At 47.1% G+C, this 27,448-nt stretch overlaps 1 protein-coding gene across 1 annotated transcript; it reads left to right on the top strand.

The window, feature by feature from the left end:
* The first annotated feature begins 438 nt into the window (after nucleotides 1–438).
* Nucleotides 439–24,769, top strand: LOC147360263 (lipopolysaccharide-binding protein-like). The gene is made up of 12 exons (XM_086331895.1): nucleotides 439–644; nucleotides 1,343–1,457; nucleotides 4,397–4,525; nucleotides 5,349–5,504; nucleotides 8,334–8,397; nucleotides 11,564–11,627; nucleotides 12,711–12,802; nucleotides 15,601–15,777; nucleotides 18,513–18,722; nucleotides 19,890–20,072; nucleotides 22,919–22,986; nucleotides 24,400–24,769. Exons 1-12 carry the CDS (start codon nucleotides 521–523, stop codon nucleotides 24,767–24,769), a joined length of 1,752 nt encoding a protein of 583 aa, XP_086188021.1. The 5' UTR covers nucleotides 439–520.
* The last annotated feature ends 2,679 nt before the right edge of the window (nucleotides 24,770–27,448 follow it).

Here is a 27,448-nt window from a genome sequence, read left to right as displayed (position 1 = left end):
GTATTATACGATGCAAGTGGAGAACAGTGGATTCCAGCAGAGCCAGAGTGTGGTCTTAGCAAGCTGGGCTGGTAGAAGGACCAGTTGGAAAAACGGATCGCAGCCAAGTAGTGGGGGCCTTCGCTGCCAGGCTGGGTGTTTAGATTTCAGTCTGTAGATAACAGGGAATGAATGGAGGGTGTTCAGCTAGGGAGAGAGGTGTGGGGAGGCTGGCTCCACTGGCAGCCCTGGGCAGCAGCTATTGGAAAAGGAAGCGGCTTGAGTTTGTTCTACTACTTCTGCTCTCAAGCCAGAAAGAAACCTCAAAAAGTTTCATAAGCAACCTTTGCCCTGCATCTCAAGCTGGTGAAACTTGGGCTGCCCCAAAGCCTTGAACTTTCTCAGCCCCTCCTAGCTGGCTCAGTTCCTCATCCCGCCGCTGGCTTTATAAGCACCTAAGATTCTGCTATCACCTTCACTAAGGGAGGCTCCTACAAAGAGACTGTGACCCATCCCTGCCCAGGAAGGAGCTGAGGACAGGATGATGGCCAGACCATACTATATGGTAGTCGCCCTACTGTTGCTGGCAGAGTTCACCAGGTTTGGAGAAGGAACACCTAATCCCGGGTTCATGGTCAGAATCACCGGAAAAGGCCTGGAATATGGTAAGAGGGGGTGTGATTCCTCTGGGGCTCATTTCTGCCCACCAAAGTGGTGTGGTCATCAGGTTGAGGAGTCACAGGCTGAGGTTCTGCCACTGCCTGGCTTAGAAACCTTGGATATCAGCCTTAGAAACCTTGGGGCTTCAGATTCCTCATCTTGAATGACAGAAGCCAAGGATAGGACTAGATCAGTATTTCTTCCCAGGGTGGTCCATGGACCACCCATATTAGAGTTGCTGGGATACATATTAAAATACAGACCCCAGAGACCCACCTGAGACTGGATGAAGTTGGATACGGACATCTGCATTGTTCACATGACCCAGGCAATAGTCAAAAACTCTAAGGTTTGACCAAACTGCAGTTAGGTATTCCTCAAAAGCCCCACTGTATCCCACTACTGCTTCCACGACCTTGATCTGGATGAATAAATAACAATGATTGCCACTAACCTGGCACTTTGCATTCATGATCTAATTTAATTCTCAGACTCAGGTTAGTATCATCATCATCGTTGTTGTTGTTACCATTTTACAGATGGGGGAACTGAGGCTCAGGGAGTATAAGGAAATTGCTTGGGATTACAATAGTATGTGATAAATCCTGCATTTCATCCCAGTCCACATGACTCCAAAGCCCAGCCATTCAACTGTTATACTTAGCTACCTCCCACTGAATGTGTTAACTCTATGTCCCTCCAGCCCGTCAATATGGAGTAGCCACCCTGAAGAATGACCTGTCCACCATCAAGTTGCCTGATTTGTCAGGAAGCTACGGAATTGGTTGGCTTGGAAGTGTGAACTATGTGTTTAGTGGGTGAGGTCTCTGTTCTCCTCCACGGGGGCAGCAGAAAGGGAAGAATGGGGACCTAGGGTCATGGGGAAGGGGGATAAACATTGAGCCATCACTTGGACTAAAGGTAAAGGGATTGTGGCCAGCTCTTGTGGGACTTTTGGAAGGTGCTATGTGTTTTTTGAATCATCTGAATTAGAAACCATTCATCAGTTCCTATGTCAGCCCTACAAAGATCAGCTCTGGATTCTTCCTCTGCCAGGGAACCCTGGGTGCTTCCCTGGTGGCTCAGATGGTAAAGAATCTGCCTGCAATGCGATAGACCTGGGTTTGATCCCTGGGTCAGAAATATCCCCTGGAGAAGGGAATGGCAACCCACTCCAGTATTCTTGCCTGGAGAATTCCGTGGGGAGAGGCTACAGTCCCTGGGATCACAAAGAGTTGGACACGACTGAGGGACTAATACACAGGGAACCCTGGCTACTCTCCAGATCAAGGACTTGTTTGAGATGTACCATCAACCCCTCAGAGCCTGTTAGGGGTTGCAATCAAGGACTTTAAGCCTTTCTGGACCCTGTCCACATTTTATTTGCATACTACCCCTTGAAGATAGCATCCACACATATCCCCAGTAAGAAATGAAGCAGGAGCCTCCTGGTCTCTGGTTAACAGCCCTGGTTCCCCTTCTCCCTCCCTGTGAGATGTAACTAATCTTACACTCCCTCCAGCTTTCTCATATTCAGCCCTAGAGTCCTCACCCCTTACTCTTTTTTCATTCATTCTTTGATTATATGAATTCTCCTTCCCCAGCTTCCTCAGTGTCCAGAATAGGTTCTTGGGGATCGTTTGTCCATCACTGACAGAAAAGGCTGCTTCTTGGAATCCTTCTCAAGTCTCTCAAGACAATTTCCCTGAGACAGTCGGCAAAAAGAAGTCATTTTAAATTTATGCACAGACAGAAAATATCCAGGACATGCCACTTACAGGGCGATGCTCCTTACCGCAGCCCTAGAGCACCCCCTTGCAGTTGATGTTCACAGTGAGTTACTGTGGTCTGTTAACATCCGGATTTACCACCAACTGTAAGCTCTCCAAGGGCAAGGACTGAGTTTTGAATCTCTATGGCTTTTGTGCCTGGAGCCAGGTCTGACAGAGCAGGAGAATCTCAATGAATTTTTGTTGAGTGGACAAATAAGTGTTGATCTGACAAAAACCACCAACTTAAATGACCACAGTGAGTAATGAAGATGAGTGTCCCAGGCAGGGTGAATGTATCCATCAGGCACTAGCTGGGAAAGTAGAAAACCCACGCCAGGAACTTCAGTGGAGGGAACTGCATATAAGGAATTTGCTACAAAGGTGTTGGAAGAGTTGAAAAGCCACTTTGAGAATGATGACACAACCTAAAATTAGCAGCAATGAAAAGCTACTAACATCCCTAAAAGCTAGAGAGAAAAAGACAAGACAAAAGACAAAATCAACAGAGTACAAGATCCAGGGTCTCTAGAAAGGAGCTAAGATCATGAAGGAACGGGCTGTCTGCAGGAGCTGCCCCAATGTGGAAATATAACCAACACTACCAAGACACAATCTGAGGCAGAGAGGAGAAAAAATATCCTGGCTTCTCCTCTTTGCCTATCCACTCATCTCTTCCCAAAGCATCCCATTGGCCAGTCCTAACCAGACACCAGGTGCAAAGAATTCTGGGAAATGTAGTTTGCACACATCATTCCCAGCTAACATATGTTTAGAAGAAGGGATGAAGAAGCAATGGATCTGTGAACAAAAAAAAACAACAAATGACCAGAGCAGAGGGGTCACTGCTACTCACCTGCAGTTGATTGAGGCTGTAAGGGAAAGTGAACAATATTTTTTGTTTTTTTTTAAACTCTATAGGAAAAGAAAAGTGTGTCTACAGCATATTTCTCATATGTATGCCCCACAGGTCCCAGGATCTAAATAGTGAGCTCTTATTTGTATTCCAAGTGGGTTAGGGTGGGAATACAAAAGGGAAGCTGAAGGATACACGATGCAAAGCCAGCTCGCAGTGTTACACAAGTGAGATCCAGATGCTTGCCATTTGAAAGGGGAAAGTTTGGTGGAAAGGAAAGTTTGTGCTATTTCAGAGGCCACAAACAAAGGAGAGGGTGGAGTCAGTTCCAAAGGCCAACTCCCCGCTGCCAATCAGTGGGCAAGAGTTTCAGGGGTGTGTAGGTGGAGGGACCGGGCTGCATGCAGAAGCGGCACAGTCAGCTCCGCCAGTCATCCTGGAATTGGCCATTCAGTGGTCTGATCAGCATCATTTTGACTCTTTTTAAGTAAAATTAGTCTATAGTTACAGAGTTGGTTTGTTCCCATTTCTTGGATGCTGATTCTTGGAATTACGTCATAGCTACCTTCTGGCCATCATGTGGTTAACTTCTTCCACATAGTGGGGGTTTCACTATATACAAAATGGCTCAAAGGACATGGCTCAGAATATTATCTAAAGCCCTTGAGCAGGAACTAAAGGTTTTTTCTTTAATGACTAAAGTATTCTTGTTTGTTCTGGTTTGACTATTTTCCTTTGTTTCTGTGTTTTCTCACTTCTCCAATTAAATGTATTCTTTGACTAAAGTTTTTCTACAGAAAGGCAGGCAGACGGCACGGGGGCAGGGGCAGACCATCCACAAGGTCCTCAAGGTGGTGAGAATCCAGTAAGATAGACAAGGGCAGCTCGTGAGGGTGGGTGTCAGAGGCAAGAGGAAGGTCTTTGGTCTTGGAAGCTTGGGGAAGAAAGGCTTCCTGGAGGAGGTAAAACCTGAGCAGACCATGAAGGATGTGAATGAAATGATTTGTCCTTTTTGGTTTAAGTTGGTAAACTTGAAAGAGTGTGAGAGGCTGAAGGGGACTCTCAAGATTCATTTAGAGGACTGAAGTGCCCCTGGTTTTTCTGAGTCTCATGATCTGTCTTCCTTCCCTAGAATGAGGATCCATCACTTCTTACTCCGGAACTCCCAGCTGAGTCTACACCCAAGACAGGGTATCAAAGCCTCCTTGTCCAATAACCATGTATCTGTCAGTGGGAACTGGAAGGTGAAAAAGTCTTTCATGTGAGTAGTACTGGCGTTAGACTGTGTCTCAACTTTGGGCAAGGTCATATCCTCTCCTGGGCTTCCCTGGTGGCTCAGTGGGAAAGAATCCGCTTGCCAAGTAGGAGACATAGGTTTGATCCCTGGGTTGGGAAGATCCCCTGGAGAAACAAACGGCAACCCACTCCAGTATTCTTGCCCCAGGGACAGAAGAGCCTTGCCGGGCTCCATGCGGTTGCAAAAGAGGTGGACACGACTTAGAGACTGCATAACACAAAACAAAATGTCCTCCCCCAGTGGAATTCCCTTTCTGGGCTGAAACCTCTCCAGTCAATAAATGACACAGATCTGATCATCCCTAAGCCTTAGTTTCATTATCTGTAAAATGGGGTCAATAATAATCCACCTCATAAGTGCAGTTGCAGCTTATATAAAATAACAGTTATAAGGCATTTAGCAGTGTGCCCGGCACACAGCAAATACTCGACACCAGCTATGTGTGCATGCTAAACCGCTCGTGTCCGAACTCTGCAACCCTATGGACTGCAGCCCACCAGGCTCCTCTGTCCATGGGGATTCTCCAGGCAAGAATATTGGAATGGGTTGCCATTTCTTTCTACAGAGGATCTTCCTGACCCAGAGATGGAACCCAAGACTCTTATGTCTCCTGCATTGACAAGCAGATTCTTTACTACTACCCCACCTGGGAAGTTTAAAAATTGAGACTCAGGACCCACAACTAGTTGGTGGGGATTGAGAGACAAACCTGGTTCTGCATAAGCTTGGCTCATCTTCTGGGAGGTGACTGACTCTATACCCTTTGCTTCTCATTTCTCCCACCCAGCACCTTACATGGCACATTTGATCTGAGTGTGGATGGCATGTCCATCTTGGTTTCTCTGAACTTGGACAAGGACCAGTCTGGGCGACCCACTGTCTCCGTGACCCACTGCCACAACTCCATCGGCCATGTCAGCATTGAAATTTCTGGACACATAAGGTAAGTGACCCCCAAACACACCTGCTGGAGATTGTCAGAGCTGCCTCAGCATCCAGCTCACCCAAGCGATGCCTCTGATGGGACATAAGAGCAATACTGAGGATCCATCAAGATCAGAGGTCAATGAACTAAGTAAGGCCTAGGGGCCAAATCCACCTGCCAACCATTGCTTAAATTTATCTATTTTTAAATATTCATTTGTATATTTAGCTGCACCAGGTCTTAGTTCTGCATGTGGGATCACTGATCTTTGTTGCACGTGGGATCTTTAGTTGTGGCAAGCAACTTCTTAGTTGCGATTCATGGGATCTAGTTCCCTGACCAGGGATTGAACCTGGGCCCCCTGCATTGGGAACATGGGGTCTTAGCCCCTAGACTACTAGGGAAGTCACAGCCACCAGTAAGCAAAGTTTCACTGGAACACAGCCATGCCCATTCGTCCAGGACTGCTTTAGTCTGACAACAGCAGTGTTGAGTAGTTGGCAGAGACCATTTGGCATGCAGTGCCAAAAGTATTGACAGTCTGGCCCTTTAAGAAACAGTTTGTCAATGCCTGGGCAAGACTGTCTTTCAAGGTAAGCCCGCATTTCAAAGTGATTTCCCTGGAGGGTCCGCTCAGTGAATATGGAATGAACGGTGGTGGTCTGTGGGGTGACAGCCTCTCACTGTGTTTGGGTTGGCACTTCATCACTGATCCCAACAGGACACAGAGGGCAACTCGAAAGGCTTAACTGACAAGAGTCAGTGGCAAACAAGAGGGGAATATTAACTCGAGTGTGGGCAGGATGAAGGAGTGTTCAGCAAGGGAGGCAAGGGGGCAAGGGAGTTACCAGAGCCGGAAAGAACTGAAATCTCAGAGGAGGGGACAGGGGACCGGACTGTAGTGTCCAACAGGGAGGCGCCTGGTATAAGCACCCCATCTCCTCTCTCCTTCCTGCCTGTGCCTCCGATTAGCCAAAACAACCAGCAGCCAGAGAGCAAGAGAGTTTGGGAGATGAATCTCTAGACATCAGCCCTCCAGGACACAGAGAAGAGCAGAATGGAGTTGGCAGGGGAGCTTCTTGCCTGGAGAATTCCATGGACAGAGGAGCCTAGTAGGCTACAGCCCATGAGGTTGCAAAGAGTCAGACACGACTGAGCAACTAACACTTTAACTTTTCAAAACATATATAGTTAGTCCTCTATAAATACATTTTTAGTTTGGGAGTGAGGGTTTCTTCCTGTCATTTGTTACTATAAATAATGCTAGAAGAATAACCTTGGGGAATAATATCATTTTATACCTGGTCAAATAAACTCTAGGATTTATTCTTAAATTGGTATGTGCATTTTGTAATTTTAATATTTACCAACAAACTGCCCTCCAAGGGACTTGCTAGTTTTCATATCCATTAGCAAGGTAAGAAAGTACAATCGCCATCACGGGCAGATCATCAGAGATTAAGCTTTTTGCCAATCTGAAAGGTAACAGTGTCTCAGTTTTAGTGAGTGCTATATTGTGAATAATGTTGTGCATGCTTAAGAGCCACATATTTCATGTTTTCTAAGCAGATTATTCATATCCATTCTTATTCTTCTCGGTCCACCGTTTCTTCTCCCCAAGAAATCTTTAAAATTTTTGACATACAAATTCGCCAGCCTCCTTTAAGTTGCAAGTTACAGAAATTCAACTCAGGTGTTTAAGCATTGAGAATGGACTTGACTGGCTCACATATACCTAAAAAGTCTGTGCATGCTCAGTCACTAAGTCATGTTAGAGGATTTTGCAACCCCCTAGACTATAGCCCACCGAGCTCCTTTGGCCATGGGATTTCCCAGGCAAGAATACTGGAGCAGGTTGCCATTTCCTCCTGCAGGGGATCTTCCCCACCCAGGAACTGAACGCACATCTCCCGTATTGGCAGGCAAGTTCTTTACCACTGAACCACCAGGGAAGCCCCAAAAGTCCATGGAGGAAGCCAAAGCTGCGATTGGCTTCAGGTGTTTGATATTGCCAGGAATCTCTCTGTCTCCTGGGTCTAGGTCTGCTCAGTCTCAGACAGGGTCCTCCACTCTTAGAGTGGCAGAGATAGTCTCAGGAAGCCAGGTTTCCTTGTCAGTTAGAGCCCACCATCTCAGCAAGCAGGAGCAACCTTTTCCATAGGGCTCCAGGTAAAGCATTGGCCAATAAGAACTTTGACCAAGTTCTTGTTGGTCAATGTGGGGTGACAAGACCATTCCTTGGATCAATCATTTTGGACTCTTACTGGCTGAGCCAGGGTCTAGGGCCCACCTCTAGACCTAGGGGTTAGGAGTAGGGTTAGTCCCACTGAACCACCAGGACTGGAAATAGGAAATGAGTGGATTTTGTGGAAGGAAAAGAATATTGGCGATGTTGATGTGCATAGTTAATACCACACCCCTAACTAGCCTACTCTCACCTATATTTCTGATTTAGCAGCATACTATGGTCGCCATCCCTCGGATCAAATTCATCTGGCCAGGTCCCTTCTTGGAATAGCACATGGGAAAGCTCAGATCCATGGGTAACCCTTCTCTCGGGAAGTGAAAGTGAAAGTGTTAGTCACTCAGTTGTGTCCAGCTCCTTAGGGCTCCCTGGACTTGTCGTTGGTCAGGCTCCTCTGTCCATGGCATTCGCCAGGCAACAATACTGGAGTGGATTGCCGGTGCCCTCCTCCAGGGGATCTTCCCGACCCAAGAATCCAACCCACATCTGTGTCTCCCGCCTTGGCAGGCAGTTTCTTTACCACTAGTGCCAGCACTAGCCCTCTCTTAGGAGTCTCAGCTAATCATAAAGTGGGCTCTGACCTGATTTCCTCTTTTCTCCAGCTGGATCCTGAACCTCTTCCATGAAAGAATTGAAAACAATGTCAAAAACATCTTGGAACAAAAGGTAAACAAAAGGATGAGCAGATTTGTAGTTAACACGCAGATCATCGGCATGTACACGTTTGGTGTGTAGACACAGTCTTGGCTCTTAAATATGTTGTCATTGGAATTTGCTTAGCAAAAGCTTCTTCATTCATGATGTAAAGGAAAATGTCAAGGCTTTCCCAGATTTGTATAACCACACATGCTAAATTGGCATTTGGAACTGATAGAGTGATATCTTTGTTATAAATAATGTTAGATATGGAGAAGTGACTTTAAGTCCTTTCCTCACACCATATACAAAAATCAACTCCAGGTGGTCTAAGGATTTTTTTATTTTTTATTTTTATTTTTTGGTCTAAGGATTTATTTATTTATTTATTGTGGTCTAAGGATTTAAATGCCAAAATAAATCTAAGAGTTTCAGGGAGAAAACCTAGGATATCTTTCTTATCTCAAATAGAGGGAAATATTTCTCAAATAATGTTCCCTATCCTGATCCGATAAAATGCACCACATTGAAAACAGCAGTGAGGTCAGCCCTTGGTATCTCTCACCTCTACAAAAAGGCTTGGTCTTAGAGGCAAAGAGGTACCTCTTCCATTTCCCCTCTGTGTATCTTCGGGCAAATTGAGGGACCCCCCCTGGAGTCTCAGTTTCCTCATTGGTTAAATGGAGACAATAACCCCTATTTTGAAGGGAGCTCTGAGGATTTGATTAGATAGAGGTACACTGGGTGTGTTCAGAGGACTCACGTTATTACTGTTCCAGAGTCATTTCCCAACTGGGTTTCACCTCCTTCAACAGTGAGGACTGTTGAGCGCATGAACTCTGTAAGCAGATACTTTGGGTTTAAATCCCAGCTCTGCCACTTTGCTGGCTGTGATGCCTTGGTTAACTGGCCTAACTTCTCTGGACCTTAGGATTTTTATCTATAAAATAGAAATAGGGCTTCCCTGGTGGGCCGGTGATTAAGATTCCCCACTTCCACTGCAGGGGGCGGGGCTGCAGGTTCCTTCCCTAATTGGGGAAGTTCTGCATGCCGTGAGGTGCAGCCAAAAAAATAATAGAAAGAATCGTAGCACCTACCTTGGAGGGCTATTGTGAGGACCATACGACATCATAGCTACAGGCACTGACCAGTGCCTAGTACAGAAGAGCAGCTAGGTAAAGGGGGCAAGCTTAAAAAAGGGGGAGGGCAAGCTTATTTTCATAGACATGTATGCTCCTGTAGCCCTGTGCAGCATGTTGAGGCCAGAGGCAAGGGTGGTCTCTGCCCTACCAACACAGGAAACATGGGCCAGAAAAATCCGGGAGCCATGTGTCCAGTGGGAAGCGGGGCAGGTGTCAGAAAGGCTAAGCACAAGAACAGTTTCCAAGGATGCGGTCACTGACCGGCCTCCATGGGGCTGTGAGTGCAAAGCCCCAGGTGGCTCTGCAGAGAGAGGGGCTGGGGGTGGATGGATGCAGGCCTGGAAGGGCTGGCTGCCCGGGAGCGCTGCCCATACCCTCTGCTTCAGGAGAAGCCAGGCCAGGTGCACCGGACACAGGCTGACTTGGAGTTTGCATCAAACAGTGGTTCCCAAAGTGGGGACAGCTCCCCCATAATCATTTAAATTATGCAGAATGATAAAATGAACAAGGGATTCCCTATGTGGTCCCTTTTCTCTTTTATGTCAAAGGGGAAGTCTCCATTTAGGGCTAATATGTGCTGAACACTTTCCTTTAACAAAGAAGGGGCATTATCTTGTGGGCAGCTATATCTAGCCCACCTTGCAGAGTGGCTTTTCCCACTTTTTTCCCCAGGTATATCCTGTTTATGCCAAGGGTAACAGTTTCCCTTTGAAAACAGTGGTAGTTTTCTGTATTTTTTATTAAACGTCTATAGTTTTTAGGGGCTTCCCTGGTGGTTCAGACAGTAAAGAATCTGTCTGCAGTGCAGGAGACCGGGGTTTGATCCCTAGATCAGGAAGATCCCCCAGAAAAGGAAATGGCAACCCACTCCAGTATTCTTGCCTGGAGAATTCCATGGACAGAGGAGCCTGGCGGGCTACAGTCCATGGGGTCACGAGTCTAACATGACTAAGTGACTATATAGTTTTTAAAATGCCACTTGGAGAAGGAAATGGCAATCCACTCCAGTATTCTTGCCTGGAGAATCCCATGGATGGAGACGCTTATTGGGCTACAGTCCAGCGGGTCGCAAAGAGTCGGACACGACTGAGCGACTTCACTTTCACTTTCAGTATAAAAGAAATATTAATTACTTTAACAGGTAAGAAGGGAAAATTCATAGAAATAGTATAGATATGGCTAACGTTAGGAAGTGACAAGCTTCCAACTTCTGGTCTCTCCCATTCTTGACACGGAGGAGGAAGCTGGGTGGCTGGCTGAGGAACGGAGTTCTCCTGGCTGTGCTTTGGGGCGCCCTCTGGTGGCCCTACTGAGTACTGCCTGCAGACCAGGCACGGAGCCCCTTCACAGATCCGCTAATCCCAGATGGCAAGGAATCCCAGTAGGAAGAGATGGCAAAGGAGCAGGAAGATGGGGCGGTGGAGCCTCTGATATAAGAGCTGCCTCCTGCACCTAGAAGCTTTTCTGTTTTGTCCCTCTGATCCCTCTGTCTCTTTTCTCTTTTCTAAAATATTTTTTGATGTGGACCACTTTTAAAATCTTTATTGAATGTGTTACAATATTGCTTTTTGTTTTATACTTTGGCTTTTTGACCAGGAGGCATGTGGGATCCTAGCTCCCCAACCACACCCTATACATTGGAAGGCGAAGTCTTAACCACTAGACCGCCAGGGAAGTTCCCCCCACCAACCTCTGCTGTCTAATAAATGCATACTGCACTTCTGGGCACTTAGCAACCAAGACATTGAATTGAAGACCATGGCAAGAGCAGACTTCAGGGAAGTGCTGACTTGACCACCATCTGCTTTTAATGAGGGTTCCAGAAAAGTCTAGGAACTTAAGCTGGGCAAACACAAATGGGCAGTGACCAAGTGTTGTGGTTGATGGAGGTCTTGTCTCCATTTTCACCATATTCTCCCTCCCCTCCACTCACCTGCCTACAGGGCGGGCATATGACCCATGGTTCCTGAAGTGGCAGTGAGGAAGTGGGCAGGGACATGGTCTGGGAGAGAGATGTGGAAGGACTCACGTGGCTGTCTCGTCCACTTCGGCAGATCTGCAAAATGGTCAAGGAGTCAGCAGCCTCCCGCCTGGAGCCCTATCTCCGCACTCTGCCAGGTTTGCAGCCTTCTTCTCTTCTCTGGGTGCTGTCAGGTGCCGTGGCACACATTACCCCTGGAACCATCACCATCATCTCCCAAGAACCCTGGGAGAATTTTCCCCATCGAGTATTTCTCCATCCTACATGGTTGGACATATGAGGGTCTGCTGTCTGGAGACGGGGGCATAAGGTGATTGAGGGTGGGGACTCAGCAACCTGCTGGGTGCACCAGTGAGCAAAGGATTACAAATACATGGGAGAATCACATGCTGACTCTGTACTGGCTGCTTGAACAAAACAGGTGTGCTCTGAGATTCCCATGCACCCCTGAGCCTTGCCCATCCGGCATCCAAAGGACCTTGTACAATCATACATCAGGTCAGATCCTCCCTTCTTCTTAAAGCCATCAAAGACTCCCCTGACTATCAGAACATCAACCCCGCAGTGGGTGATACAGCATCCCATGGGCAGGCCTGACTGCCAGCTTCATCTTGCTCTGGGCAACTTGGCTGCCACATGGGTCCCTGGGATTCCACTAATACACCATGTCCCATACTTCTACAAGATCTTTGCATGTGTCGTTCCCTTTGCCAGGAACATCCTTCCCTGAGTCCCCCCTTCTGCCTGCCCTGCCAACCAATTGACACCTATTCCTCCTTCAGATCTCGGCCCAAGCAAAACCTCCCCTGACTCTATATCCCCCGTTTCACCCCCTTTATATGGCTAGCATCATCCTGTGACTTTATGCTACCTAGAAGAGTTGTGACTTTATATCTATTTGCTCAAATACTTCTCTTTTTTTCCCTTCTGGATTGCCAGCTCCAGAAGAACAGAGACTTTGACTCTCCTACTAACCTGTTTCATCAGCCTCTTGCATTCATTGTGCCTGGTATATAGCAAGTACTCAATAAATATTGAATGAATGAGGTTATGAAGCACTCACTCTCTTTGTGACTGAAGTTACCATTGATCAGCACCAACCCCATTTTCACTCTCCAAAGACTATATGGGAAAAGAGCTCCGTAGATTTGCACAATGCACAACTTGAACAACTGTGTTTGGCTCCCTTGTTCATAATACTGTCTCTTTCCTGCTCATAGTCACCTCAATGATTGACCAGATTGCCGGCATTGACTACCGTTTAGTAGGAGCTCCCCAGGTGACCTTCCAAGGCCTGGATACACCCTTCAAGGTAAGGGGCTGTAGAGAAAGGGCCTTGGAGCCGGGGACTGGCAGAAATCCAGTTCTCCCTCTCAGAGTTGGCTTCTCCTCTCCTCCAGACCATCTGCTTGTCAGTCCATGTCCCTGACCAGTGCCCACAGTGGGAAGATGTGATACACAGCACACACGGCAGAACAAAACCCAAGATGAGGTCTCTGAACCAGCATAGTAAATCTGTCTGGAATCCAGAAGACCCTAGCACTTATGTGCTGAAGAATCTTGGGAGAATTACTTAACTTTTCTGAGCCTCCATGGAATTTGAATAATAATAGCCTATATCATAAAGTGACTACAGGAATTACGTGAGATGTGTATAATGTGCATAGCCAAGTGCCTGGCATGTAGTATGTGTAAGGGTACAGTATTATCACTACCTGCCTTACTCCCTTAGTAGACTGAAAAATGTCTCCCTTAGACGTCCGTGTCCCAGTCCTCAGAATCTGAACATTTTACTGTGTATGGCAAATGGGATTTTGAAATATACGGTAAAATGTTTAATTAAATGAAGGATCTTGAAATGACAAGATTATCCTGGATTAGTAGGCTAGCTGTGGCTCAGAGGTTAAAGCGTCTGCCTGCAATACAGGAGACCTGGGTTTGATCTGTGGGTCAGGAAGATCCCCTGGAGAAGGAAATGGCACCCCACTCCAGTATTCTTGCCTGGAGAATCCCATGGACGGAGGATCCTGGTGAGCTACAGTCCACCGGGTCACAAAGAGTCGGACACGACTGAGTGACTTCACTTCACTTTCACGTTGCTGTCATCATGTGCTGTGCTTAGTCACTCAGTCGAGTTCGACTCTTTGTGCCCCCAGGCTCCTCTGACTGTGGGGATTTCCAGGCAAGAGTGCCGGAGTGGGTTGCCATTTCCTTCTCCAGGGGATCTTCCAGACCCAGGGATCGAACCTGCATCTCCTGCATTGCAGGCAGATGCTTTACCATCCGAGCCACCAGGGAAGCCCCTTATAAGGGGGTAGGTGATAAAGGACAGGAGGCAATGTGACAACAGAAACAAGAGCTTGAAACTAAAGGTCAGAGTGATGAAAGGGAGGGTCCAGAAGCTAAGGAATGCAGGTGGCCTCTACAGGGTAGAAAAGGAAGCAGATACACCCCAGAAGCCTCAAGAAGGCAGACTTGCCAACATCTTGAGTTTTAACTTCTAACCTCCAGAAACTTGAAGGACTACAGTCTCTGCTGTTTTAAACCACTAAGATTATGGTCATTTGTTACAGCAGCAGTAGGAAAAGAATACACTCTGTCTTCATTCTGGTCTTTCCCACAACCCTTGTTGAGACAGGTCCTGGAGTGTCACCCCTCTCCAGTTTTATTTATTTAACTAACACCTAACACTTACAGGGCTTCCCTGGTGGCTCAGACGGTAAAGTGTCTGCCTGCAATTTGGGAGACCTGGATTCGATCCCTAGGTTGGGAAGATCCCCTGGAGAAGGAAATGGCAACCCAGTCCAGTATTTTTGCCTGGAGAATCCCACAGACAGAGGAGCCTGGTAGGCTACAGTCCATGGGGCAAAGAGTCGGACACGACTGAGCAACTTCACACTTTCTTTACATGCTTTTTACTCTGAGTGTGCATGCTAAGTCGCTTCAGTCATGTCCGACTCTTCACAACGCTATGGACTGTAGTCCGCCAGGTTCCTCTGTCCATGGGATTTTCCAGGCAAGAATACTGGAATGAGTTCCCATGCCCACCTCCGGAGGATCTTCTGGAGCAAACCTATGTCTCCTGCCTCGGCAGGCAGATTCTTTACCACTAGCGCCACCTCGGGAAGCTCCTCTCACTATGAGCCAAGTGCTATTTTAAGTATTTGTACAAATGTTAGTGAAAGTGAAAGTGAAGTCGCTCAGTCATGTCTGACTCTTTTCGACCCCATGGACTGTAGCCCACCAGGCTCCTCCCTCCATGGTATTCTCCAGGCAAGAGTACTGGAGTGGGTTGCCATTTCCTTCTCCAGGGGATCTTACTGACCCAAGGATCGAACCCAGGTCTCCCGCATTCCAGGCAGACACTTTAACCTCTGAGCCACCAGGGAAGCCCGTACAAATGTTAATGCACGTAAATTTCATACCGCCTCTATGAAGTAGAAACCATTAGCATCCCCACTTTTTAAATTTTTTTAATTAATGTTTTTGGCGGTGTTGGTCTTCGTTTCAGGACATGGGATCTTTGCTGCAGCGTGCGGGGTCTATCCCTGCGGCACACAGGCTCTCTAGTCAGAGCATGAGCACTCCAGAGCGCAGGCTCTGTAGTTATGGCGAATGGGCTTAGTTGCCCCCATGGCATGTGGGGTGTTTGTTCTCCAACCAGGGATCGAACCCTCATCCCTTGCATTGCAAGGCGGATTCCTCACCACTGGACCACCAGGGAAGTCCCACATCATCTCCATTTTTCAGGTGAGGGAGTTGAGGCACAAAGAAGTCGGAGACTTACCCAAGATCCCAGAGCAAGTAAGTGGCAGGCCAGGATCCAAAACCAAACAGTTAAGCTCCAGAGTCCATACTTTTCCCTGGGCAGTGCTCCCTCTCCTGCATCCTGGGCCTGGAAGAACACAGGACACAGCTCCCACCCAAAGAAAACAGTCTACAACAGGTGAATTTCAGGTAGCTGCTAGGGCCTTCATACTGTGGGGCCAGATGAATCTACCAAGACACCAGCCCTACAGTCTAGAGAGGAATCGCCAGCCCAGCCGCCTCCCGGGCCTGACATTTTCTCTGGTAGGAACCCTGGTGGCCAATGTGTCCTTCTGTCTGCAGGGTGAATTCTTCGGCAGAAACTGGAACTCCTCAGTCCCCTTCGATGCTCCACCCATCACGCTGCCCCAGAAACACGACCACATGATCTACTTTGCCATCTCCGAATATGTCTTCAACACGGCCAGCAGGGTTTACCATCAGGCCGGGCAGATGAAATTCACCATCCAAAATAAGCATGTGAGTAGGGGAGGGAAGAGGCTGGGGGTCCCCGGAGAGAAAATCAGATGGGACAGTAGATCCACTGTGAGTGCTCTGGGGAGCCAGGAGAAGAATGTGGCATTTGGAGCCTCCCAAATAGGGGTCTGAATCCAGGCTGTGCCTCAGTTTCCCTCTTTGTGCGTGTGAATCCCAAGTGTGCCTATTCCCCAGGGATTATATGAGACAGCCTGTAAGAACTTGGAGTCTGATGCATGTATGTATGTTAGCTATAGTAGCGGTATGATTTTTTTTTCAATTTTTATTTTTGGCTGCACCGTGCGACATGCAGGATCTTAGTTCCCCGACCAGGAATCGAACCGGCACCCCCTGGATTTCGAACTTGAAGTTTTAACCACTGGACCGCCAGTGAAGTCTCGATAGTATTTTCAAAAAATAACACAGGCTCTTGTGTGTTGTATCAGGTACTCCAAGCAGCAGATGCCAAGACAACCTCAGACTTATAAGAGATTTATTAGGAAAACACCTGGGGAGATAACGGGCATTGGAGGATGGAGCAGGTGGGACGAGCCCTTGAAGTGAAGTCACTCAGTCGTGTCCGACTCTTTGCGACCCCATGGACTGTAGCCTACCAGGCTCCTCCGTCCATGGGATTTTCCAGGCAAGAGTACTGGAGTGGGTTGCCATTTCCTTCTCCAGAGGATCTTCCCAATCCGGGGATCGAACCTGGGTCTCCCACATTGTAGGCAGACACTTTACCATCTGAGCCACCTGAGATAGCTGTGAAGCAAAGGGAAGGCAGGCAGATGCAGCAGAAGCGCTGCTGTGTCTCTAAGTCTCAGCTAAGCCGAAGGGGAGCCACAGCACCAAGCTTGCTTATTAGAGGCGTGTGTATCAGGCGGGCGTCAGAGGAGTCTGGCTCCAAGGTGAAATCCTATGTGTGATCTTTCAGGTCTGCCTGTGGCAATTACATTAAGCTTTACCTGGCAGGTCTCACCCAGTCCAGACTTGGTTCATGGCCAGTGTTTGCTAGTTTCCAGAGGGAGGTACCCTTAAGGACTCAAGCCCGTGCCTCGCCTGTCAATCTGCATTCCTAGCCTTGATACGTCCCGTTCAGAGGCCTATTTGTGGATGGCGGGGGGGGGGGGTGGGGGGGGGTGGGTAACTTCAGCTGAGATCCCTTCCTGGGGGTCTTGAAGACAGCTTTCTCCAGTTTGACTCAATAGTCAGTACTTTTTCTTTCTGGCCTCCTGGTCCTTCCCTGTCTCCTCCACCAGCTCCCACTGGGTCCATGATGGTATCCTATGTCCTGCCACAGGGAAAAGGGGGACACAGCGGGGCCAGTGCCCTTTCCTGTTTACTCTCTTGCTTCCTCTCTCGCAGTAAGCAAATGAAGCCTTGATTGTGACTTTCAGCCTTGATTGTGACTTTCAGTTTGACACGTCTTAAGCAATCCCCTCGAATCCTGAAATCTGAGAAAATTCTCCAGTTCTACCACGTGGGCTGTGCCCAGTCAGGGGCTGGGAGCTGTCTGGGAGAGGGTGGTCCCAGCATGAATGGTGTGAGGCCTGAGTGTGAGGCAGGGAATGTAGGGGCCTGTCAACCAGCTACTTCGCTCACAGCTTATGCCTGTGAAGGGAGGTCTGAGCAGGGCACCCTCATAGCTCCCAGTCGAGCAGTGCACTTATCACCAGTGTGATAAGTGCTAAATGGAGTTGGACTGTAAAGAAGGCTGAGCGCCAAAGAACTGATGCTAGCGAAGACTCTCGAGAGTCCCTTGGACAGCAAGGAGATCAAACCAGTCAACCCTAAAGGAAATCAACCCTGAATATTCACTGGAAGGACTGATGCTGAAGCTGAAGCTCCAATAGTTTGGCCACCTGATGCGAAGAGCTGACTCACTGGAAAAGACCCTGATGCTGGGAAAGATTGAGGGCAGGAGAAGAGGGCAACAGAGGATGAGATGGTTGGATAGCATCAGCAGCTTAATGGACATGAGTTTGAGCAAACTGCAGGAGATAGTGAAGGACAAGGAAGCCTGAAGTGCTGTAGTCCATGGAGTCCCAAAGAATCGGACAATTTAGTGACTGAACAACAATCAGTATCGGTTCAGCCGCTCAGTCATGTCCGATTCTTTGTGACCCCATGAACCACAGCACGCCAGGCCTCCCTGCCCATCACCAACTCCCAGCAGCCCAAATGAACAGTGGGAATCTTTCTTTTTAATATTTGATTACTTAGCTGCCCCAGATATCAGTTGCAGCATGCGGGATTTTTAGTTGTGGCATTTGGGGTCTAGTTCCCTGATCGGGAATCGTACTTGAGCCTCCTGTATTGGGAGCATAGAGTCTTAGCCTCTGGACCACCATGGGAGTCCCAAGGGTGAGGATCTTGAAGGGGGAAGAGATGGAGGAAGGTGTGCTGTCGACAGGTATAGGCAGGGCTCGCCAAGGGGAAAGATGAATAAGTCCAAGGCATGGGTAGAGAATAGCACCATGAGAGACTTCTGGCCAGAAAAAGAGTTTGGGGTTGGAGAAAGCCATATCTGAGAGCACGTTAAATCCAGACTGTGGTGGTTACCAGCTCTTGTTGGCCCTTTAGGGGAGAATCCTGAGAAGTGATGAATAACAATCACAGACATTTATTAAGCCCTTCCTATGTTCCAGGCCCTGCACTTAGCTCTTTACCTTTAGAATATCTCGTTCAGTCCTCGCACACCCTGTACAAGTGCTATTATGATCATCCTGCTTTTCCAGATACAGAACCTAACGAAGTTTATCAACCATAAGTCAGCCAAAAACTGGCGGAAGCAGCATCTGAGGCCCCGATGCCTGACCTCCAAGTCCACGCCTCTAACTACTCTGGCGTCCTGCTTCTCAAGTGGCTTCCTGCTTGGTGTGCTGCAGATTCCCTTGGACTTCCCAATCCAGCTGCATACCAGCTCATTCTGGGCCATTATTCCTCAGGTAAGACCTTAGGACAAGCCCATTGACATGGGCCAAATGTTGAGATTGTGTGTGGACATCTACGAGCTGTGCATAAACTTTCTCCAAACAAACAGCTTATTAACATAGTGGATAAAAGTAAGCTATTAAGTAAGTTATTAAGATTTTTTTTGCTTCAAAATTTCCATCATTCTCTGACTTCTGGAGGCATAAAGACACAGGATCCAGATTCAGATTGCCTGTGTTTGAATCTGGGATCTGCTGCTTCCTGTCTTGGGAACTCAATCTTGTTGGGCCTCAGTTTCTTCATCTATCAAATGGAACAACTCTAGTACCTGCCCCCACTAAGTTGCTGCTGGGTTGGTCGTCATCAAATGGGAGATAACACTCAGCCAGGACAAATATTCAGGATCCTTCCAGGGTGCAAATGGGACATATTGGGCAGGCTAATAACTGGGGTCTAGACCAACAACCACTATTTGTTTGCTGTTTATGTAGAGCAGAGCTGAAAAGTAGCAGGAGCAGAGTGGAGAAGAGTTCTCAGCCTCCCCTCTCTTGAGCCAGGCAATTCAGCTCTGGCCCCAAACTTGCATGCTAGTCAACACAGTGTAGGAGGCAGTACAGTGACCATCCACTGTTACTGGAGCTTGCCCATTGTGTATTTCTACCCATTCTGATACATTATCAAAGTGCTCTTTCCAACCATAAAGCCATCCACTGAAGAAGAGTTCTGAAAATATAATTCCCTACTAACAAATATTTTGAGAATATTCGCTAATTTTTTCTCTCATTATTTTGAGTGTCTTTTCTCCTAAATTGGATATTGTCACATGTATGAAATTTTTGGCCATTTTCATGGAATAATGTGAAACTACATTTTGTGTGCATATCCCCATTACTATTGAATTTTAACATGTATGCATTTATTTATAGCCATTTGTATTTCTTATCAACTAAATTGCTACATTAACCATTTGATATACTATATATATTTTTTAACTTAATATATTTATATATATACATGTAAAATTATATAAAATTCCCACCATCCTATGATTTTCCACTGCCAGTTTAGGGCCTTTGAAGACTTGAGTCTTGGGGGTTCTGCCCATCTGGCCTTCCCTAATACAGCTCAGGGTCCCTCTGTTTGTCTCGTACCCTCCCCTAGTATCTGCCCTATTTTTCCAGCTGGCCAGGTTGTATCCTAATATGGAACTAGAGCTTGAGACATCACCTGAATCAGCTCCATTCCTGACATTTACTCCCGGAAATGTGACGTTCATGCCAGTGATGGACATCCAGGCCTTCGTTCTGGATGAAGACTTGTGGCCCAAGTCTGCTGGCCGCAAGCCCCTCTTCCAAATCAGGGCGGTAAGTCTGAATCTGTCCAGGGCAATAAAAGGTCATGTTTGCTATGGGTAGAAGCCCCTCCCTTGGCTAAAGGACTGGGAGACTACACAGCTAAAGTAGCTGAAGGCTATTTATTTCTGGTGTGTTGTGAGTGGGTCTTGCACACTTGGTCTGAATAGCCAAGCTTCCTGATATAGCTAATCAAATCATAACATTGTCAGAGTTGCAAGAAACCTTAAAAGTCATTCACTCCAGCTGAGGTGGAAATTTTTAGCTTCCTCATTGTTACATTTACTTAAATTAAAAATGTATTTAATTTAAAGCGTTGTTGTTGTTGTTTAGTTGCTAAGTCATGTCAGACCCTCTGCAACCGCATGGACTATAGCCCTCCAGGTTCCCTTGTCCATGGAATTTTCTAGGCAAGAGTACTGGAGTAGGTTGCCATTTCCTACTCCAGAGGATCTGCCCAACCCAGGGATCAAATATTCGTCTCTTGTGTCTCCTGCATAAACCTATTTAAAATGTTATAAATAAAAATTATCAAATTACCTTTTTAAAGAAAGCATAACATTTAAAGAACTTTTAAAATAGCAATATTGTCCAAATTCATTCACAGACTCAACACGATCCCTATCAAAATCCCCTCTAGTTTTTTTGCTTCCAATGAAGGGATTGCAGTTTCAATCCCTAATCAGGGAACTGAGATCTGAGAACTGTGTGGCAGTATGTGGGGCCCAAAAAAACAAATAAACAAAAAATAAAACCCTCCTTTCTTCACCCAAAGAACCAGAAAAACGAAGTCTAGTAAAATAGAAAACTTTCAGACAATAATTGTTTTACCATAGCTTCCTGGTGGCTCAGATGATGAAGAATCTGCCTGCACAGAGGGAGACCTGGGTTCAATCCCTGGGTCAGGAATATCTCCTGGAGAAGGGAATGGCTACCCACCCAGAATCCTTGCCTGTAGAATTCCATGGACAGAGAAGCCTGGCGGGCTACAGTCCATGGGGTCCCAGAGTCAGACATGGCTGAGTGACTAACATTTAACTTATTGCTAAGCTCCAGAGAGAAAAGAATAAGGGAACTAGAGAATAGAACAGTAGAAATCACCCAATCTGAACTACAGAGAAAAAACAGACCGAAGAAAAAAAATGAAAAGTGCCTCAGGAACAAAAGATCTAACATTCAGGCCATCAGTCTCAGGAGAGGAGAAAGTGGGAGGGGCTGAAAAGTACTCAAAGAAATAATGGCTGAAAACTTCCCAGATTCAGCAAGAGACAGATAAAGCTGCAGATTCAAGATGCTGAGCACATTCCAAACTAGATAAACCCAAAGAAATCTATGCCAAGACATGTAATAATTAAATTTCCAAAAATTAGAGGTAAAGAAAAAGTCTTGAAAGCAGCAAGAGAAAACAAACACCTTATCCCTAAGGGAAAAACTTTTCCAATGGCAGCATGTTTTTCACCAGAAAACATGGGGGTCAAAAGAAAATGACGCCTTTTTTTTTTCCTTCATTTTCTCGGCCGAGTCACTCAGCATGCAGGATGTTAGTTACCAACCAGGGATCACACCTGCAGTGGAGGTGCAGAATCCTAACCACTGGACTGCCAGGGGAGTTCCAGATATGATATATGTCAAGTGCTGTCTTAGCTGGGGCTCCCACGACAAAGTATCATAGACTAGCTGACTTAAACAATAGAAATTTATTTCTCATAGTTCTGGAGACTGGGAAATCCAAGATAAGGTCGGGAAGTGACACACATTGCTTTGGCCAGAACTCAGTCACAGGGCCATTCCTAACTGCAAAGGAAGCTAGGAAATGTAGTCCAGTGGGTTGTCTTACGAAACTTGAAGCCGACTCTGCCACAGACCCTTCCCTGTTCATCTTCAATAGTTCTTGGCCACTGTTCAAACTGATAATTACCTTGTCTATGCCTAAGCAGCATTGGCACCCCACTCCAGTACTCTTGCCTGGTAAATCCCATGGACAGAGGAGCCTGGTAGGCTGCAGTCCATGGGGTCACGAAGAGTCGGACACTGAGCGACTTCACCTTCACTTTTCACTTTCATGCATTGGAGAAGGAAATGGCAACCCACTCCACTATTCTTGCCTGGAGAATCCCAGGGACGGCGGAGCCTGGTGGGCTGCCGTCTACGGGGTCGCACAGAGTCGGACACAACTGAAGTGACTTAGCAGTAGCAGTAGCATGCCTAAGCAGCAGCCAGCCTTCTGTCCTTTGGTAGGGACACAAACAGTGTTCCGTTTTTCCTACCACAAGCCTCTGGGATATCAATCAGGTTTCAAAGTGGAGATGTTCGGTGATGTTGCCACAAACATTCATTCAGGTGTTGCAGGTAAGATCTTACCTCCTGGAAAGAGGAAATGGACTCAGGTAGAACAGCTAACCATCATAGATAGGACAGGCTTGATGGAGCCTCCAGATACGGTCACCTGGTTCAACCCCACATCTGTAACAGGTCAACCTTAATCACTAAACATAGATGTTAATTACTGGTGTCTTTAAATGTCCCTAGGGCTTGGGGACTCTGAACTTTTGGTGGCCTGCTTACAGATGGACAGTCTCCCCATTCACATGCTCTGTGTCTTTAGTCTGGGCTTATTTCCCCCTTCCTGATGCTTCCATGAAGATGGAGATGTCTGAAACCTCAGCTCACCTCTCTTTAAAGTCATCTGTGGAGCCACCAGCCTCCTGCCTCCTCATAATCCTTAGGCAGCAGCTTTTCACTCATATGTCCCACATCTAGTTGTGGTATCTATTTCTGGAGATTTGTCTCTCGCTCTTGGACCCAGTAGCATGTCTTCATGGGCCGAGAATCTGGATCATCCTCTTTCGCTTCTCTAGAGTACCAACATCTCCATCACCATCAATGTGAACTCCAGCAGGATCACTGGTTCATTGACCACAGGGAGGTAAGAGGCCATGGGTTGGGGAAGAGAAGGGGATGAATAGGCACTTGTCCTAGCAGTGTCCTCTGTTCAGAGCCTTCACCTGTGCCCCACATTTCATCCACTCTGTGCTCTGCTCCCTGCTGAGGTATACGTGCAATGGGTTCCCTAGAAGGAATTCCTGGTCTCAGGGTTAGATGCTGTTGGCTCATAGAACGCCCTGACCCTGTTAAAATGAACATCTCCTTAAGAGATCTTTAAAAAGAGAAGCTGGGCTTCCCTGGCAGTCCAGTGGTTAAGGCTGTGCTTCCAATGCAGGGGGCACTGGTTTGATCCCTGGTTGGGGAACTAAGATCCCATATGCCAAGTGGCCAAATTAAAATAAATAACTACAGAAATAAAAAGTTAACAATGAGTATTTGGGGCTTTTGGAGGTCCTGGAATTCAAGTTTGTGCATATGGCTTGGGGGTCTCTGCAGTGTCAGAGAAGACAGCCAAGGGCTTAGAGTATGAGACAGCAAAGTAAGGAGGATTCATGAGGACCTCACACAATTTTACTGAGGAATTATCAAAACTCCCCTGCCCTGTGAGCAGAAAACAGAGATTGATCCAGGGTAATTAGAATTTCTGAACAAGGGGACCAGGTCAGCAGCCAAGGGAAAGCCTGTGAGGAGGGAGTTCAATATGGCAGGTGGGGGGGTTGAGATTTGGCTTTTATAGTGACGGAGTCAACGTGCCAGCATCATTTATGATGCCTCTCTTTCCCATTTTTATTGTCTATTGCCATGCTGTAAAAGTAACACATGCTCATGGCAAGGAAAAATTGGAAATTACCAAAGTATTAAAAGAAAACAGACAAAATCCCCCATCATTTTGCCACACAGAGATCATCACCATTAATAGTTTCATGGTTCCTTCCAGATTTTTTTATACATTTTTATATCATTGGAGGCATACATTACTTTTTTTTTTGTATTCCACTTTTTCCGGTTAATATTTACATTATCGTAATTTCTTAAAGTTATCAAAGAGCCTCAGCGAACATTATTTTAACGATGTCACTTCTTAAGTCACAATGGATGCTTCATATTTATTTCTCTGACTGCGTCAGGTCTTAGGTGGAGCCCGTGGGATCTTCATCACTCGGTAGTTGTGGTGCAAGGACTTACTCGTCCTGTGGCATCTGGGATCTTAGTTCCCTGACCAGGGATCAATCCTGGATTGCAAAGTGGACTCTCAACCACGGGATCACCAGGGAAGTCCCACACAGTGCATGCTTAAAGGCTTAAGTCCACAAGCCCATTGCAGAGGAACCCTTGGGTGTCCAGCCCCCAGAAATGCCCTTGCCCACAAGTACCACATGCCCCACTGGTGGGGGAACCTGGGAGAAAGTACCAGCCACAGCGTGGGGTGACCTGTGCTTCTCTTTCTGCACAGTGAGCTGAAATTGGAACTGAAGCACTCCAACATCGGTTTCTTCAATGTGAGTTGTTGTCCTTCAGCATTTCTTGAATGTCCTCTCCAACCAGGGCTTCATGGGAAGAAGCTTCATGGGAGGGCTCCAGGAGAAGCAACGAGATCCCAGAAAAGATGCACTGTAGTCTTGCAGGAATCAGGATATCACATCCGAAAGTTAATCATCCAAGAAGGGCAAAAGGAGTGGCAGGACATGAACGTTCAGAGTGTGAGCTTTGGAGGACGGTGGGTCTGGGCTCGCCCATCAGCTCTGCCACTTGCTACCTGTGTGACCTTGGGCAAATCACTTAACCTTTCTGAGCCTGTTTCTTTGACTATAAAATGGGAATGATAATAGCATCTAGCTCTAATGGGGACTGCAATTTGAAATGGGGCAATGAATTCAGTAAGACACCTTGACCAAATGTCTCACAGATATTACACTCAGGATATGTCACTATAACAAATGCCAGGGACACAATCTCTTCTCAAAAGCCCTTGAGACTGATGAGTTTCAGAACTGGGAATTTTTAGGAGGTACTGTGGAGCATGCCCCCCCTGGATCTGGGGCAGCATTCTATAATCAAACACACTCATAGTTTTGCAATAAAATTTTAAAACATTAAAATAAGGTAGAATAAAAACAAACAACCATCCACTAAATAGCACCAGGACAGTTCAAGTCATGTTTTGTCACAAAATGTGCCTGTGTACACCTGTGGAGAATGAAGTTCAGAGATTTGGGATTTGGGAGTTGTGAGCGAGGAACTGTTTGTGTGTCATGGTGATGGTCATTGTCAACCTCTATTTTGTAAATGGGATAACAGGCTGATGTTTTCAGAGTGGGGAGTCAGATGTTCTTCCCATGGATTTCTGTTTTTATTCTTGTCTTACTTGATTCCTTTGCTCTGGCCCCTTCTCTGCTCCAGGTGAATTTGATGGAATCCATCTTCAATTACTATGCACTCCACATTGTGTACCCCTCTCTCAATGGTAAGAATAGCTGCTACAGCCTGCCCATGCAAAAGCTGAATTCTACCCTTTCTGTGGGATTCATGGTTCATTCTTTCATTCAACAAGGTGAGCCTCTCTTCTGTGGTGGCTGGGGGGTTAGCGATGCACGATCTTTGCCCTCATGGAGTTCACACGTTGTTGGGAAGGCAGACATGTAAATGACAATGGTTAGATAAATGACACCACAGAAGAAAGCTGTGGCAACTAGAGGACTGCGGGAGCTATGAGGAGGCGCTGAACATGACTTGGAGGTCAGTCTAGAGGGCTGGGTTGAGTCCCAAAGCACAAGGAGTTAGCCCAAGGGAGGCTGAACATTCCAGGTAGCGCTGTGGAGAGTACCTGGAGTTAGCACATTTTCATTTTTATTTTTGGCTGTGCTGGATCTTCATTGTTGCGAACGGGCTTCCTCTAGTTGTGGCGATCAGGGGCTACTCTCCAGTTATGGTGCTCAGGCTTCTCATTGCAGTGGCTTCTCTTGCTGCAGAGCACAGGCTGTAGGCACATGGGCTTCAGTAATTGTAGTGCATGGGCTCAGTAGTTGTGGCTCGTGGGCTCCAGAGCATGGGCTCAGTTGCAACGGTGCATAGGATTAGTTGCCTCATGGCATGGGGGATCTTCCTGGACCAGGGATTGAACCCTTGCCCCCTACGTTGGCAGGCAGATTCTTAACAACTGGACCACCAGGCAAGTCCTGGAGTTAGCATATTTGGGTCCTAGGGTGAGGCGAGGTCGCTGACTTGCTGGATGACTGATGGAACTAGTTCTTGGGATAGTGGCAGCCTGTGAACTCAGCGCACCTCCTCTGATGCCAGAGCCTTCTCCAACTGGCCTCACCATCTGGCTTTTATGACCAAGAGATAAGAGCAGCAAAACTGGCCTGGAGAAGATAAAGTGGAGGAGATGCTGGTCCTCAGGGTTGAGTCCTTGCATGTAAACACCTCTCACTGCATGTCCCAGCCCAGGCCACTTTAGATAGCGCATGAAAGGGGGCTCTTGAAGGGGCCAGTAGAAGCTCCAGAGGCTGAAGAGTGGACAGATGTGCCCTGCATCCAGTAGCCTGCCACATGTCAAAGCAGCCCGCTCTCCTTAGCCAGCTGCAAATGCAATGTTCTGCATCTTCACATCTCCCTCGTCTCCTCTGACCAGCCCACTGCTCTCTGCTCTTTATCTTTCAGCAAAGCTTGAGGAGGGCATCCCACTCCCTCTGCCAAGGGACACCTACCTCAACAGCTTGGAGTTCCAAATCCACAAGGTCAGTGAGAAGTGGTGTCTGAATTGGGAGCTCTAGACCTTCCAGGATATTTTCTTTAAGGCTGATGGATACTTGGGGGAGTCCCTGACCCTCACGTAGATCCTGAACCGAATCCTCATAGGAAAGAATTTTTGTTTTAAATTTTGGAGTATAAATGACACGTTCTGATGATCTGGAATCTTGGCTTCAGTCAAATAGCTCAGTTCCCAATAACTCAGTTCAAACATGATAATGGAGCATCTTCAATGTACAAGGCCTGTTAGCCATTGAAGGCAGGATGAGGGTGTAAAGGGGTCAGATTAGATGGACCACTTGAGCTGATAAGGGGCCACCTGAAAAGCCCAGAATGTCCATGGCTGTGAGCCCCCACTAGGCCCCTGACCAGGCCTCCCACCCTGGACAGGTGGGCCTGGAGAAAACCTGACTATGCCTTCTGGTGGAAGAAACACACCGGGGCAAAGCCAGGGACAAGCCTAGGACACTTCCTGACGTGAATCCAGAAGTACTAGTTTACCTGTGTCATCACTGTGTAATATGCCCTCCAAGTTAAGGGCTGCAGCCTTAGAAATTAATTATGTGAGGGGAGTAAACTCGACCAGCACTCGTGTGTACATGGTTCTCCCAGGGGGGTAAAATAATGAAGCAGGAAAGGGGCATTCATGGATGTCTTCCAGAAGTCAGATCAGGAAATTGCAAACAAATTCCTAGGGGCAGGCAGCTGCGGGGCACAGTGTTTAAGGCCTCCAAGGGCTTGGCTTGTAGACT

Source organism: Bos grunniens, chromosome 13 (genome assembly GCF_055505025.1).
Source record: "Bos grunniens cultivar Pamir isolate PY7600 chromosome 13, Bosgru_T2T1.0, whole genome shotgun sequence".
NCBI classification, from domain to species: Eukaryota; Metazoa; Chordata; class Mammalia; order Artiodactyla; family Bovidae; genus Bos; species Bos grunniens.
The sequence above is the reverse complement of the archived record's forward strand: the minus strand, read 5'-3'. Positions and strand labels throughout refer to the sequence as shown.

Coding starts and splice junctions, on each gene's coding strand:
- LOC147360263 (XM_086331895.1), top strand. CDS start 521: ATGATGGCCAGACCATACTATATGGTAGTCGCCCTACTGTTGCTGGCA. Junction 11,628..12,710: donor CTATCTCCGCACTCTGCCAG/GTTTGCAGCCTT, acceptor TCCTGCTCATAG/TCACCTCAATGATTGACCAG. Junction 15,778..18,512: donor TCACCATCCAAAATAAGCAT/GTGAGTAGGGGA, acceptor CTGCTTTTCCAG/ATACAGAACCTAACGAAGTT.